The sequence below is a fragment of the Pundamilia nyererei genome, unplaced genomic scaffold (genome assembly GCF_000239375.1).
Source record: "Pundamilia nyererei isolate P.nyererei 1_Seehausen unplaced genomic scaffold, PunNye1.0 scaffold00384, whole genome shotgun sequence".
NCBI classification, from domain to species: Eukaryota; Metazoa; Chordata; class Actinopteri; order Cichliformes; family Cichlidae; genus Pundamilia; species Pundamilia nyererei.
Genome location: NW_005187785.1, coordinates 119,670 through 134,941, shown reverse-complemented (window position 1 = coordinate 134,941; position 15,272 = coordinate 119,670). Strand labels below are relative to the sequence as shown.

Genomic DNA, 15,272 nt, shown 5'->3' with positions numbered 1-15,272 from the left:
TCTTTGCTCGATGATCCACCGCTCGAGTCTTTCCTCCAACTCTGGCCACTTCGCCTTATGTCCGCGGAAACTCAGCTGCGTCTTCTTGACCTGTCGGAGCTTGTTTTCCAGCTTCCTCCGCGTAGCTGATGGCCTTCAGTTTAAACTGTGCTTCATAAGCGTGTCTCTTTGCCATTTTCAGGGTTGTTAAAACAACGATGTCCTGCATAACGCACATACCTGTTCTTTTATATACAATCAACGCCCACACTTCACCCTTTAGCGTTCTCATGGTGTTCTCTACTACGTCCTCCTTACAACACACAGGGCGCACCGCGCTATAGGGCGCGCCGCACTTTTTGAAGAAAATCTAAGACTTTTATGTGCGCCTTATAGTCGCGAAAATACGGTAGCTTTGTAACTGTGTAGAAACGTTTAAGTCAAATTTCTTGACATTGTTTCCTTTTTACTCTTCCAGGAGTTTGAGCTGAGGAAGCATGCACGCCAGGAGGGACGTCGCTATTGTGATCCCGTTGTTCTGACTTACCAGGCTGAACGTATGCCAGAGCAGATCAGGCTAAAGGTGAGGTCACGGTAACATGCTAGTTTTATCTTAAAACGCACGATTAACAATGGAAACCTGCCCTGAATTTGTATTAATTTGAAGAGATGCAACAAAAAGAACTCATAATCTGTGGATACAGTCTCTGAGTAACGGTGTGCCTGTGCTGCAGGTGGGAGGAGTGGACCCTAAGCAGCTGGCTGTGTATGAGGAGTTTGCTAGAAACGTTCCAGGTTTCTTGCCAAGTAATGACCTTTCCCAACCAACTGGCTTCTTGGCTCAGCCCATGAAGGTACGTTTATTTTCAGGGACCCACGCACTCATCCCAAACACAAGAGCTGAATGCTGAAAAGTACCACAGTGTTACAGAACTGATAACATGTTTAGAAGTTTATGTCCTGCAGGTTAGAGTAGCATGGAGAGATTATCATTTATTATTCTGTCATCATTTATGAATATTCAGTGGATGAGTTGCTCAGAAAGCAACATTTAACTAAATACTTCTTGTGTTGCCGCATTTAACTCAAACTTTTTTCCCCCATGTTATCTCAGCAACAGGCATGGGCGACGGATGATGTTGCTCAGATCTATGATAAGTGCATAGCAGACCTGGAGCAGCATCTTCATGCCATCCCTCCAGCGCTTGCCATGAACCCTCTTACCCAGGCTTTGCGGAGCTTGCTGGAAGCTGTGGCTCTGGCTAGAAACTCCAGGGATGGCATTGCAGCGCTTGGCTTGCTGCAGAAGGTGGGATAACTAAATGTTGCTGGTTTAGTTTTGGCTCGTAGACGTCTTCCGCACAGTAGCTTCTCGTTTTGTGCATACTTAGAAGCAGTTTATAGAACTGATGTCGTTTTGTCTTCACAATCGCTGTTAGACAGGTCAGGTCTTAATGCTCATTCCATCCTCCAGGCTGTTGAAGGTCTTCTGGATGCTACAAGTGGCGCCGATGCCGACTTGCTGCTTCGCTACAGGGAGTGCCACTTGTTGGTGCTTAAAGCCCTGCAGGATGGACGTGCCTATGGCCCACAGTGGTGCAATAAGCAGATCACCAGGTGCGTCTATGTTGGAACAGTTTTTGTGCAGAATGGGATATCCTGCACCATCCTAAAAGCTATTGTAACATTTTCCATGAATCTGTTAAATTTAGTGTCTCTGACTTGCTTCATGTTCGCAGGTGTCTGATTGAATGCCGTGACGAATACAAGTACAACGTCGAGGCGGTGGAGCTTTTGATCAGGAACCATCTTGTAAATATGCAGCAGTATGACCTGCACCTAGCACAGGTACACACATTTCTACTTCTGTGGGTAGTGTCTTTGTCTGTTCACTGCCATTAACTGGTCTTCACATCTGTTCTGTAAGTTGGTGAAATAAAACTTCTGGAGGCATAAACATGCTTTTTCTGATTGAATCAGTTTCCTTTGCTGTTGGTTGCTCTGTCAATGTGTTTTTAAATTAACAAAATGTTTTCCCCTCTTCCCTCCAGTCAATGGAAAATGGACTGCACTACATGGCGGTTGCATTTGCCATGCAGTTGGTGAAGCTGCTGCTGGTGGATGAACGCAGTGTGAGCCACGTCACAGAAGCTGACCTCTTCCACACAATTGAGACTTTGATGAGGACCTGTGCGCACTCCAGAGCTAATGCACCTGAGGGGTAATGAACCACAGCAGTTTTAATTCATTAGAAGTGGAATGATTATAGCTACAATCTGAGGCTGGAGATTAACCTTCAGGGCTGCTTTACAGCTCCATTGGCCAGTTTTATGACGCTAGTGCAAAATCTTGGTAGACGGTAATGTTTCCCTTTGCTCTGTGATGGCATTTGTTCACTGCGCTTACGTGTGTTTGATGTTCAGTGATCTGAACATGTGTTTGGTCTGCTCGTCTGAGGTGGCAGACCCTAGCTTGACCTTTGCTCTGATGACATGAGTAGTTCTGGAGGTGTAGTGTGCTGAGACCTGATTCCTACGCCCTCTACCACCTCGTTTCCAGGCTTCCCCAGTTGATGGATGTGGTTCGCTCCAACTATGAAGCCATGATTGACCGGGCCCACGGTGGACCCAACTTCATGATGCACTCTGGGATTTCACAGGCGTCAGAATATGATGATCCTCCAGGCTTGAGGGAGAAAGCGGAGTACCTCCTGAGGGAATGGGTCAACCTGTATCACTCCGCTGCTGCTGGCAGGGATAGCACCAAAGCTTTCTCTGCCTTTGTTGGCCAGGTTTTTATCAGCATTTATTAGTTAATGGGAATGATTAAAAAGTAGTACTGTTACTCATGTTTGCATCCCCGTTTTCTTTTTCCTAGATGCACCAGCAGGGAATTCTGAAGACGGATGACCTGATCACTCGCTTCTTCCGGCTGTGCACAGAAATGTGTGTGGAGATTAGCTATCGGGCACAAGCTGAACAACAGCACAACCCAGCAGCCAGTGCAGCCATCATCAGAGCCAAATGTTACCACAACCTGGATGCCTTTGTGAGGCTCATAGCCCTGCTGGTGAAACACTCTGGGGAGGCCACCAACACAGTGACAAAAATCAACCTCCTCAACAAGGTGCACCCACATCACACTGAATATTATTCTGATATATCATTTATAGCCCAGCTTCACTCATTTTCATTATGGTATAACCTTAATATCTCCACAGGTGCTCGGTATTGTAGTTGGCGTGTTGATCCAGGACCACGATGTTCGTCAGACTGAATTCCAGCAGCTGCCGTATCACCGCATTTTCATCATGCTGCTGCTGGAGCTCAACGCCCCTGAACATGTCCTGGAAACCATCAACTTCCAGACACTCACTGCCTTCTGGTAAGTAGTCGCTTTTTCTGAAGGGCCTCGTCCTGCCGAGAAACTGTAGTTCGGCGAGTTCTTGTGATGTTTTCTTCGGTCCATGTGGTCGTCCAACGTTTGCCTTTTTCTGCAGCAATACCTTCCACATCCTGAGACCCACCAAAGCACCTGGGTTTGTGTACGCCTGGCTGGAACTGATTTCTCATCGCATCTTCATTGCCAGGATGCTTGCACACACCCCGCAGCAGAAGGTCTTTAAGGAGAAATCTTACATAAATAACATCACATGGCTGTTTTTGTTTGAATCGTTTTTGAATATTTGTTCTAAACCGATGCTGTCCTCTAGGGTTGGCCCATGTACGCACAACTGTTGATTGATCTTTTCAAGTACCTGGCCCCTTTCCTGAGGAACGTAGAGCTCAACAAACCTATGCAAATCCTCTACAAGGTGATCTTTCAGGGTCATTTTAATCAATATCCTGGCTTTTAAGTGTTAATGTTGCTCTTGAAGCAAGGAGTATTTTGAGTGATGTGTAGAAAACGTCTGCTGTTCTGATGATCTGTACAGGGCACGCTGCGAGTGCTCCTGGTTCTGCTTCACGACTTCCCAGAGTTTCTGTGCGATTACCATTACGGCTTCTGTGACGTCATCCCACCCAACTGCATCCAGCTCCGCAACCTCATCCTCAGTGCCTTTCCACGCAACATGAGGCTTCCTGACCCTTTCACACCCAACCTGAAGGTTCGATTAGCGCTTTGATGTGAATCGTGGATATGAGCCAAGTTGGTTCGAGACCGAAAGATGTAATAGGCCTGTCCTTTATCGATTCCTGCCGCAGGTGGACATGCTGAGCGAGATCAACATCGCTCCGCGGATTCTCACAAACTTCACAGGCGTGATGCCGTCACAGTTCAAAAAGGATCTGGACTCGTATCTGAAGACGCGCTCACCTGTGACGTTCCTGTCGGAGCTCCGTAGTAACCTGCAGGTAGGCTTGGTGTCCGTTTACTTTAAATCGGGAGTAAGAGAAGCACAAAGGTGTGACGAGCTTGTGGCGGTCTTTTGTCTCTCAGGTGTCTAATGAACCAGGAAACCGCTACAACATCCAGCTGATCAATGCTCTAGTGTTGTATGTGGGGACACAGGCAATCGCTCACATCCACAATAAGGGCAGCACCCCCTCCATGAGCACCATCACCCACTCCGCTCACATGGACATCTTCCAGAATCTGGCTGTGGACCTGGACACTGAGGGTAGGCTAGCAGCATTAAATTAAGGTCTTTTCATAGATATTTAGACACTACTCCTTAGAAACCAACTGTGTTTAAAGCTCTTTTCACCCAAATAACGAACGTCTTTGCTGGCTCTTGGTAGTGCAGACGGAGCTGGATTTTTAGGTGTTGAGCATCTGACCTTAAGCAAATCATCAGGCTTCTGATTTTGTCTTTTTCCAGGGCGTTACCTGTTCTTGAATGCGATCGCCAATCAGCTGCGTTACCCCAACAGTCACACTCACTACTTCAGCTGCACGATGCTCTATTTGTTTGCCGAGGCCAACACTGAGGCCATCCAGGAGCAGATCACCAGGTGAGACCGATCCGAGGTCCAAACGATGTCGTTGAGCGTCGTCTGCGAATACTTGGTTAACGTTTCCTCCTTGTTCTTTAGGGTTCTGTTGGAGAGGCTGATAGTGAACAGGCCTCACCCGTGGGGTCTCCTCATCACCTTCATCGAGCTGATCAAGAATCCTGCCTTCAAGTTCTGGAGCCACGACTTTGTGCACTGTGCGCCCGAGATTGAAAAGTATGTTGCCTGTTTGATATGCGATGTCTGGGAGCAGCTGTTGTTGTGGCGCCTTAAACCGACGCTGTCTTTTCCTCCCGTCTCTCCTCAGGCTGTTTCAGTCTGTCGCCCAGTGCTGCATGGGACAGAAGCAGGCCCAGCAGGTGATGGAGGGCACCGGTGCCAGTTAGCCTGTGTACCAGCCAGCTCGTAGCCCCCCGGAGAGATGCTGTGGCCTTGATCCACCCCCTCACCACCCCACACATACACACCTCCCTCTTTACTGTTGGCACTGGATAAACTGGCAACCATAGTCATTTGGACTGTGGATGAAAGGACTACTGCTCATGGATCTAGTTAGGTTTTTTTCCCTCCCCCTTTTTTGTCATATCCCTTTGGAGTTGAGATGAGATGGATCGGGACATGCTGTTTAATATACTTTTTTTGACGCTTTGATGTAAATATTGGAGAAAAAAAGGGGGAAAATAGGGGAGTAGACAAGTGGAAAGCAATGCACATGTCAAATAAAATGTACCTTGACATGTAAAGACATGTAAACATATTTTCACTCACTACCAAAGTCCTCTGTTTGCTTCCCTCCCACACATCCTTTTTTTCCTGGCTTTTTTGTTGTTGTTTTTCTTCAGCGGCTGAACGGTAGAGTGACGAGAAAAGCTGCCTACTTTCATTTGATTCCTTTTATCTCCAAGTGGGACAGAAAGATGTAGTTCTCCCATGTGGGGTGGGGGTCTACTCCTGGTGTGTTGGTGGAGAACGTTTGCTGATGGTTTGTCCATTTGAAACTGGCTCTGGAAGTCTCTCCCTGGCACGTGTAAAATTATGCAGTGATGGAAACCTTGTATCTTGACAAATTTGTATAAAGATCCAAATTGAAGAACAACAATAGAAGGACCAATACAGCCCATTTTGTAACATTTTGAATGTTTTGTAAATGTATTGGTCCATGTGTTGTATTTTGTAGTCCTTTCTAGTTTGCCTTTAGTTCTTGCTACTTAACTGCAGTATGCATACATACAGTAAATAAAGCATTCAAACTGCTATTTCATCTGTCTTCTTTCAGGACTGCATGACTAAGATTAACAAAGTGGGACTAACTGTATTAGCAGTAATAAGTTTTCAAGCATGTTAGTTTTTAAATATTAGGAAGCCAGAAAAATGGACTCTTTGAACCAAATGCTTTTTGTAGTCAGCGAGTTTCTGGCCGTCTGTTTGCTAAAGAGTGACCAGAGTTCATTTACATTTGAACTGTTGTCCAGAAAACATTTGGCTTATTCATATGGGCAGTTAGTAATTTCAGTAGCCGGGCTTCTTGGTTGGCGCACTCTCAGTCCAAATACTTCACTGTAGATGGTGATGCTGGTGCAGCAGCAGTTTATAGTGGAGTCTTTGGAGTTGTTTCTAAACATCATAACCGGTTTCCTCACATCTGAGGGCAACCATTTGGGTTGGGTTTGAACTGATCATCTAGGGATCTGCAGATGTTTAGGTGATGGTTTAAAGAGAACTTCTCAGTTGGAGAAGGTCCTTGGACTTGGTATTGGTCAATCTGATGTTAAATCCTGTATATGCTGCCAAAGAGAAACTACCAGTTGTAGACTATCACGATTGTTAATGAGGCTTGGCTGTGTCACGTTAAGACGGCACCACTTGAACAGATTTAAGTATATGAGCACTGCTCAAAAGATCAAACACTTCTTAAGCATCAAGTCAAAACTTCTGGGAAGTTAAGTTATCAAACGGGGTTGAAAATCAGTTTCAGCTGCTTTAGTCTTAAAGTTAACAACAGGTCCAGAAAGGGCTGTGCAATATGACAAATCCCATATCCTGATTTAAGATATGTATCGTCCTGACGATATAAATCACAAAAATGTAACATTTTCTGTAAATTCTGTGAATCTCGGGCAGCTCGACTTGTGTGAAGTGTTTCCAGCTGGCGTCCTTTACCTGGAGTCGAGTGTTTTAACAGATCATGAAACTACATTTTTAGACACAAGTTGTAACGGCTGACATTTTCTTTCAAAGTTTGAGTCTAAGGTTTATTTATTTATTTTTTAGCACCTGACGGCTTTTTTTGCTTCTCATCCGTAAACTCTCTGCATACTTTCACGTGATTCAGTTTCTTTTGAAAAGTCTCAACAGGATCGTGAGCTTTGTGAAAGGTTTACGTAAAAAAAAGCAGAGCCACGCGATGGTTTTACTGTCGTTGTTGCTAACGACAACACGTAAAAACAGGCGCTTGTCCGTCCGTAGTGTGGTTATATTAAATATAAGAGAAAGAGAACTTTAAGAAATTAATATAGCCGCTACAGTGACCATCAAAACGATGAAAAACTATTGCCGTAAACAGTTTGTTTCGTGGTGTCGTAAAATAAACGATAGCTGTTTTTATATCGTCATCCGATATATATCATTATATCGAACAGCCCTAAGTCCAGAGGTAACAATGAGCCAATGCCCAAAACAGGAATGATTTCACACAACGGTGGGGAACTCCAGGCCTCGGGGCCGCTGTCCTGCAGGTTTTAGATCTCAGCCTGGGTCAACACACCTGAATCAAATGAGTTCATTCCCAGGCCTCTGGAGAACTTCATGTTGAGGAGGTCATTTAGCCATTTAAATCAGCTGTGTTGGATCAAGGACACCGGCCCTCGATGCCTGGAGTTCGTCACCACTGATTTTACAGGTCGAGGCCACTGACATTTATTTTTTGACCAGTTCATCATTTGGCTCAGATCAGTATGCCTAACAGGAGACATCTGGACCCAAGATAGCACATCAATACATGCTGATGCCAGAAGGTCTGCTGTTCCCAGCACCATCTGAAGAGAGTGAGAGGAGAAATGGCCTCCACCAGAATGTTCCTGACCAAACAATCAGAAACAGACCTGCGGGTGGCTGGAGGGTATACCAGAACCGGTTGTTTCTTTGATTTTTCTGATGAGGATAAGACATGAGCCTCAGTGGTTTGGAGAAAAGCCAAAATAACTTTTTAAAACTAATTCCAGATGTATGCTGTACCGTGACACGACATTCATGGTTAGAGCCTGGTCAGTTCTCAGTGTAATAGTTTTACTACATTTTCCTTCACTGGACAGTGAAGTCAGTGTTGGTGGGAGCGAGTCCGAGTTAAAGCGGCTCACGTTCTGTATATTAATACTTGATTTTGTTTTTGCGAGATGTTCTGATGAAATGTGAAATCTCAATATTAATAGTGAAGAAAACAGTCCAAAAAAGCCCCAAACCATCTTGTAAGACATTTGTTTTATTAACCGTGTCATCTAAAAACGATGGCGCACACATACGATTAAAAACCTCGGCTGCGGTTCCCGTCAGAGCCGAACTCATGACTTGGTTAGCTCCATGAGTCCATGCAGGATGCTCTTCTGTCCATAGCGTACTTGCAGCGCCTTCCACTGCCTGCAGCTCAGTCCCGCGAGTGCCGCCTTATCCTCCATTAACGCCCGGTCGACATCCATGACTTTTTCCTCGTCCTCTCCGTCTCCGTAGGACCTCAATGTCAGATGGGCCGCCTCATAAATCAGTCGTTTCCATGAAGCCTTTAACTCGGAAAGACCCTCGTTGGAAAGCGCCAGGGATATCTTCTCATCATCCTCGTCGTCTTCTTCCCATCCTTCGTTGTCTTTAAACTCTGAAAGCTCCTCCTTTGACATGCACAGCACCTGAAAACAAAGTCAATCAGCAAACACTCTTATCTCAAACGGCGCTGCTTCAAGTGTTTGTCCCGACTGTTGTCATAAGTAAAAACAGACGATAACTAGCGCTGTTTTTACGTGCTCCCTCACCTTGAGCGCCGTATAGAGCTCTGTGTCTGTAAGGCAGCCTTGTTTACCAAAGACAAAGGCTGCTTCCTCTTCCGTCATCTGACACAGCACCCCCCACTGCTCCTCAACCAGCTGCCGGTCCAGATCCGACTGAGCACCTGGGAGGGAAAATGAGGGATGTCGTTCACACCGTCACGTCACAACGCTTTGAAACAAAGCTGTTAGCGTTGTTATCGTTCACCTCGTGCTGCAGCTTCGTAGACTTTAGCGACAGGGATGTCGGCAGTGTCGTTGCTGTTGCTGGAACACGGCTCGGTGAAGCCGTACATGTGAAGCAGCTGCCAGTTGGCCATCTGCCCGTACGTGTTAAACACCTCCTGGCCTTTATGAATAGGGCGCACGCAGACCATCTTCAAGCTATCCTGAAAAAATGTTGCGCAAATTCATTGTTCAAAACTAAAATTTGGAAACACAGCGACTGTATTCTACGCTTTCCTGATGAGTTCATGACCACAATCCCTCGTTTCAAGCTAATTTTATACATCATGGCCACATTACTGTCCAAGCATACACAGACAGGTGCTGTACGAGTGTTTCGCCACCTCTTGCTTGTCTTGGACATCAAAAACTAATGGGGGGCATCACGCTGGCTTCTCCCATTTTTTATCTACAGTATATGATTTTCAAAGGTGCAAAGCTGCCACAACAGATGTGTCTCCTCACTTGTGTGAACTCCAGATTAGCATTGTGATTGGACACATGGTTAAGCATGTCAGCCATGGGAACCATCATTGGTGGGTTGGGAGGCTTCTCCTCATCCTCATCCTCCTCGTCGTCATCCTCATCTTGTGGCTCTTGGAAACTGCAGACGAATGGAGAGACGGGATGGGAAAGAAGAAACAAACACACATACTCGTGCACTGCTGTAACTGTCTTATGTATTTATGCATGCTAACCTGTAGGCCATGACAAAGGCCACAAGCTGTGTGTACAAGTCCAGAGTGTGTGTGCCGGGGTTCCAGAGGTCAGGATGTCTGGTCATGAATGGCAGGACCACATCTGTGTACTCCCGCTGGATGTTAGCCAGGTCTCTGTCCACTGCCTCCGGCACACCTGTTCCCTTCAAGAGGCTGCCTCGCTCCTCTTTAGACCTGAAAGGATGGACAGCTCAAATGTTTTCCTCCTCTTTCCCATAAGAGAGGAAATAAAATATTAATTTAACACTATTTCATGTACGGTAGTATAATTTAGAAAGACTAAACAAAGATACAGTCACTTTCTTTCAATAATTACCTGCAGGGTAATAACTGAAATAAGATCAGGCCAATTAAACAAAGGCAAATTAGCGGCTCAAAAATTGGCATGTGCAGTTAGGAAGGACAGACATTTGGACCTGATGTGTGTGGCTCAGAGAAAATCTTTAGCAAAAAAAGAAATTACATGGACATTGCTCTGTGTGCTCACTGCTGAGAAGAGACGTTTTAATTACACCGATCTCTGTGCAGAAATGTGACTAAGCTCAGTTTCAACAAAATATTAGAAGAACAGAAAGGAAAGGGATTCTGCTCTTTCATTAAGTGAGCTATTTAAACAGGTTTGGAAACAAATAACACAACTCCAGCGAGCACGCCGATGTACGCGCCATCGTACCAGGGAAGTAACACCACACCTCTGGATAGGATGGGAGCCGAAGCGTGTTCCTCACCAGAACATGGGATGATCCAGTGTTTTGAAGTCTGTCCACAAAGAGAGGTAGGCTTTCCAGTGGGACTGTGAGGATGTGTATTCATACAGCAGAGCCAGCAGCAGGGGAACCCAACCCGACGAGCTCTGCAGAGTCGACTGCTCTGTGAAGGAAAAGGGAGAAAGTTACAAACTGAGGGATGCAGGCAGGCAGCATCTTTGCAGCGTTGCACGTCACCTTTTTCCAGCAAGGTAGAAACTTTGGTTGTTCCCTGATGGAGGAGAGCTGATCTGGGGATGGTGAACAAAACCTCCCCGTCCTCTATGTCATCCTTGGCCAGCATCCCGTACTCGGCCACGGTCCCCTCTTTACTCACGCACACCTACAGGTACAAACGTCAGTCCTAAACCAGGTCTTAGTGCTGACTAAGAAGCTGTAAATGCAGTCGCACGACGCCGTAACAAACCTTACTGCTGAGCTCCAGGCCGACTCCGTCACACCACTGTAAAAAGCTCTGCAGAGGGCTCAGCTCTGAGCCATCCTCCACCTGTCAGCGCAGAAACATCAGCAATACGAACAGGCACGTGTTATCTAATGCTATCGTGCACGTGGTTTCACGCGCTTCTAAAACGAAGCCACGTGATTACAGTTAGAAGAAGGTAACTGTGTTCCTTGCATCAATGCTAAGTGATAAAGTGAGCTGATGGCGGCACGTGTTAAGTAGCAGATCACGATCGACTGCGTAAACCCAGCGTGTGCACCACAGCATGTTACACGTACACAGAAACACGCGGCGTCGTGTTTGCTGCTTAAAAACAAACCGGATCAAACTGTTACCTTGGCTCGTTTCGCTCTTGCTGCCATCCCGCAGAAGTACACTCGAAGCTAACTCGAGCATGCGCACTGTGAAACATGTGCAGGTTAAGTTTGGCCCACGCGGTGACTCGTAGTACGAGAAGTGCGGAAGTGAGAGGCTTGTGAAATGGGACGGTCTAGCCTTCGTCGCGCTGTTCAGGTTGCCTAGCAACCATGATACTAACCGCGAGAAACGTTTCACACATCTGCACCACGTTTGAATTCGTTTCAGGCACAACACGTTTGTACCTTTCAATTGTGTCTGTTTGTGCGTCATGCAAACAAACCTTTGAAATGAATGAAATGATATCATGTGTCTATTTTTGGCCCACATTTGTAAAAAATTCCAAATTATATACACAAAGTCATAGGATCACCACCCCTGTTCATTATGATTTTAATATTTTTGCCCATAAGAAAAACGTCTTGAACAAATATGACACATCAATATTTCATTAGTGTTGTCACATCACATCCTGTAAGCATAGTCTGCCTGTCTCTTTTCTCTGCAAACGAACATTTAGAGGTGGTAGTTCTATACAGTCTGTATAAGTGTGGTTAATCCAAAAAACATTTGTAAGGAGATGGCAGTTACTGTGAATTTACAGCAGTTACACAGTGATTAGTAATAAACAGTCTCCAAAACTTGCATATGATCTTCAATTTGGAACCCATCTACTGACTATCACATAGCATAGTTGATCTGGCTGTAGTCTGGGAACACTCACCACCAATGTTCCCTAAGCTGCCACGTGCGCAATTGCGCACTGCTGGCACGGTCTCTGCGCACAGAAAATCTGCGTTGCCCACAAAAAAAATCTAACCTGAATTGAAATTAAAATTAATACTGATGATTAATACTGAGGTTGTTTGGTTTCCCCGACGTATAAATCCTGGCACTCCTCCTGCACTTAACAGCGTACACTATGTTACTCTGTTTGTGTCGGCGACCCGATCCTTGGGGTGGACCAGTTTGTGGCGCAGCGTGTTTTGAGGTTTAAAAGCCACAGAGACCTGGTGTTTAGAAAAAATGCGTCTCAGCTGCTCCGATACTCCTGACACGTACGGGATCACTACAGGTTTTCACTTGGGCAGCGGTTGTTCTTCTCTCCTGGATCGGCTGGAGCTTTCTTTAGGAGCCTTCCCAGCTTTGTGGGGATAACCACATTTACTCAGGGCCTTCTTGATGTTCTTCTGCTTCCCTGGCTGCTGTGTCAGTGGGGATGGTGTTCGCTCTGTGTTGTAGTTTCCTGATGACGCCCAGTTTGTGCTCCAGTGGATGATGAGAGTCAAACCTTAAATACTGATCCGTATGTGCAGGTTTACGGTACACGTCAGCTTTTAGATGTCCCCCATTACTGATGGAAATCTCACAGTCTAAGAAGGCTAACCTGCCACTGTTCATATCCTTCCTGGTGAATTTGATGAGTTAATGTGATCCGTGAAATGTGGAACGTCCTGAGATTTGATTTTCACCCAGGTGTCATCCACATATCTGAACCAATGACTTGGTGGTGTTCCAGGGTAGGTACTCATGGCCTTTGATCAGTGGCCTTTGATCAGTGGGTTTTGGTCAATGGTCATGAGAATTTGCATAATTAAGATTAAGGAACTGACCTCCCAGCCTATTGTCCCTTCAGTGGGCTGGTTTCAGTCATTATGCAAATGTCCTGTTTATAAGATTGAAACCTGCAGTCAGCTGAGACTGAAGACGTCACTTGGATGAGGGATTAAACGTTTCTCCCACAAAATGTTGCGTCCAGATGAACAGAATCAACCTTTGGAGATTTACTTACCTGGATGACTGAGCATGCATCAAGACAAGGGAACTCTATATACAAATACTGAGAAATTTCAACCCTTTCTCTCTTTTGCTCTGAGGTGCGAGGGAAAAATATCGATAAGTCGATGAACATCATCTACAGACATATTCGGTAAATGCCCAAGACATCTTGAGAAATGTAAATCGCCGCTTGATTCGTCCATTTGGTTGACCTTTTTTTTGGAAAACCCGACCGTAAACAAGACGCGAATATCACACTGGAAACGAAGCCCTACAGGAGTTTCCCCACCGGAAGTAGCATATGCTAAGGTGCACATAGTCTATACAGTGGGAAATCCACTCAGCGACTTATTGAATCGTTCTTTATGTAGGTCTCCAATGTCTTAAGGAATTAAAAAACAATAAAGAAAAACTTTACAAAGAATTAAAAGTTAACTAACACCAGTTATTAAGTGTAATAACTGCGAAACTGAAGCCCAGTGACTTCGGTATTAGGCTAATAGCATGCTTTTACTGCATTGCCGCTGTGTTTGGGACGATTTTAATACTGGAAAATGAAAGTGAATGGTTTCCAGATGTTCTTTCATGGTGGATCAAAATCTGATGGTACTTTTGTGCATTCATATTTCTGTTGGTTTTTTTCTCCAACACCACTCACTGAAATGTCCCTCCAAATCATGACAGAATGGCTGTTGATGAATGCTGACCCCTTAATGCTTTTGAATACTTCCATTTTTAGATTATTTCATGTGTACATAGAAAATCTTTACCAGCAGAAGATTCTGTTGGAATAGATTCTCATGTCACAGCACCATAAAGGTTTCATTTTGCTTGATGGACTATAGGGCAGCAATTCTCAAAGTGTGTGGCATGCCTCACTGGTGGGGCGCAAATTACCGGAAAAGTCATGTGGAACAAATGTTTGTTTCCTAAAAAGCCGAGAACATGACATCACCTCTTCACTCTTCTCTCTCTCTCACACACAAACCTTCATACAACATGTGACTTTTTGCACAATACAAAGTCTTTTGCAAATTTCTATTGTACTCTTGTGCCTGCACTGTCTTGTGTCTGTCTCGTTCTGTTCTGTCCGGTGCTGCACCATTTTTGTTTATGCATTTTTTGCATTTTTTGCACATTGCACATGTGGTCCTGTTTTGATTGTCTGCTATATGTAATATGTAGCACCATGGTCTTGCAGGAACGTTGACCACTTCCTGTTTATTCTTTCTACCTTTTGTTAACATCATAGTCAGTTTTACTAATACTTCCACGTGTACTATTGTGAAAAACAAACACTACAGGATATAATATATGATCTGCAATAATGGATACCATGCACATCAAAGATAAAGTCTTTGACTTCTTTTGTTAAGAACGTTTAAAAGTTCAAGTTGAAGATATCACATTTTTCACCACCAGAGGGCGGTGCTGCACTGGATGAAGCAGTGAGGACAAAATGCCACAACTTTGCACACAAGTATATGTCAGAAGTCCAGATGTGAGCCGCTGCTTTCTGTGGCTCGTTGGTCTAGGGGTATGATTCTCGCTTAGGGTGCGAGAGGTCCCGGGTTCAAATCCCGGACGAGCCCTAAGTTTTAATCAATTCAGTTAAAATGGATTATTTGAGAATAGAAACATGACTTTCTTGCAACTTTTCAAATGGACAAAGACACAAAAGAGTCTGCTGCCTGTGAACTGAACTCCTGTAAAAAGCTGTACTCAAAATGAGATGTTTGAAGACAAACGCTATCAAAGCAAGTATAGTAAGTGACTGCACATGAACTGTCAAGTCATCTGTCAACTGTCAAGGACAAGCCCTTGCTTTTTTTTATCCCCTTGTGTCAAAGTTAATTTTGTGATAATTGAAAAATGTATTTCTTGTAACTTTTCATGCAGCACACACGGAGACACACAAAAGGCTGCTGCCCGTGAACTTTGCAGCTGTAAAAAACTTGCAGTCTTATTTTTATTCATTTTTATTTATCACATTTTCAATATCATATTTGCTTAGAATA

General features: G+C 44.8%; 2 protein-coding genes and 1 non-coding gene across 4 annotated transcripts in view; 2 read left to right on the top strand and 1 right to left on the bottom strand.

The window, feature by feature from the left end:
- Window positions 1-6,190, top strand: part of cnot1 (CCR4-NOT transcription complex, subunit 1) — a 28,403-nt gene extending 22,213 nt beyond the window's left edge. For both annotated transcript variants that reach the window (XM_013915863.1, XM_013915864.1), the window contains exons 33-49: window positions 458-562; window positions 714-833; window positions 1,094-1,288; window positions 1,454-1,596; window positions 1,719-1,827; window positions 2,031-2,200; window positions 2,539-2,770; window positions 2,857-3,105; window positions 3,200-3,363; window positions 3,479-3,596; window positions 3,692-3,793; window positions 3,914-4,087; window positions 4,185-4,334; window positions 4,420-4,600; window positions 4,802-4,934; window positions 5,016-5,150; window positions 5,242-6,190. In XM_013915863.1, the coding sequence (XP_013771317.1) occupies window positions 458-562; window positions 714-833; window positions 1,094-1,288; window positions 1,454-1,596; window positions 1,719-1,827; window positions 2,031-2,200; window positions 2,539-2,770; window positions 2,857-3,105; window positions 3,200-3,363; window positions 3,479-3,596; window positions 3,692-3,793; window positions 3,914-4,087; window positions 4,185-4,334; window positions 4,420-4,600; window positions 4,802-4,934; window positions 5,016-5,150; window positions 5,242-5,320 (2,559 nt within the window). In that variant the 3' untranslated portion in view covers window positions 5,321-6,190. The remainder of the gene's footprint in view (window positions 1-457; window positions 563-713; window positions 834-1,093; window positions 1,289-1,453; window positions 1,597-1,718; window positions 1,828-2,030; window positions 2,201-2,538; window positions 2,771-2,856; window positions 3,106-3,199; window positions 3,364-3,478; window positions 3,597-3,691; window positions 3,794-3,913; window positions 4,088-4,184; window positions 4,335-4,419; window positions 4,601-4,801; window positions 4,935-5,015; window positions 5,151-5,241) is intronic.
- A 2,204-nt stretch (window positions 6,191-8,394) lies between these two features.
- Window positions 8,395-11,594, bottom strand: setd6 (SET domain containing 6, protein lysine methyltransferase). The gene is made up of 9 exons (XM_005752826.2): window positions 11,454-11,594; window positions 11,083-11,163; window positions 10,854-10,998; window positions 10,638-10,779; window positions 9,889-10,083; window positions 9,656-9,794; window positions 9,174-9,354; window positions 8,954-9,090; window positions 8,395-8,830 (listed from the first exon to the last, which is right to left on the bottom strand). The coding sequence occupies exons 1-9, from the start codon at window positions 11,478-11,480 to the stop codon at window positions 8,492-8,494; spliced, it is 1,386 nt and encodes a 461-aa protein (XP_005752883.1). The 5' UTR covers window positions 11,481-11,594; the 3' UTR covers window positions 8,395-8,491.
- A 3,180-nt stretch (window positions 11,595-14,774) lies between these two features.
- trnap-agg (transfer RNA proline (anticodon AGG)) lies at window positions 14,775-14,846 on the top strand. The gene has a single exon. It is a non-coding gene; the product is annotated as a tRNA-Pro (tRNA).
- The last annotated feature ends 426 nt before the right edge of the window (window positions 14,847-15,272 follow it).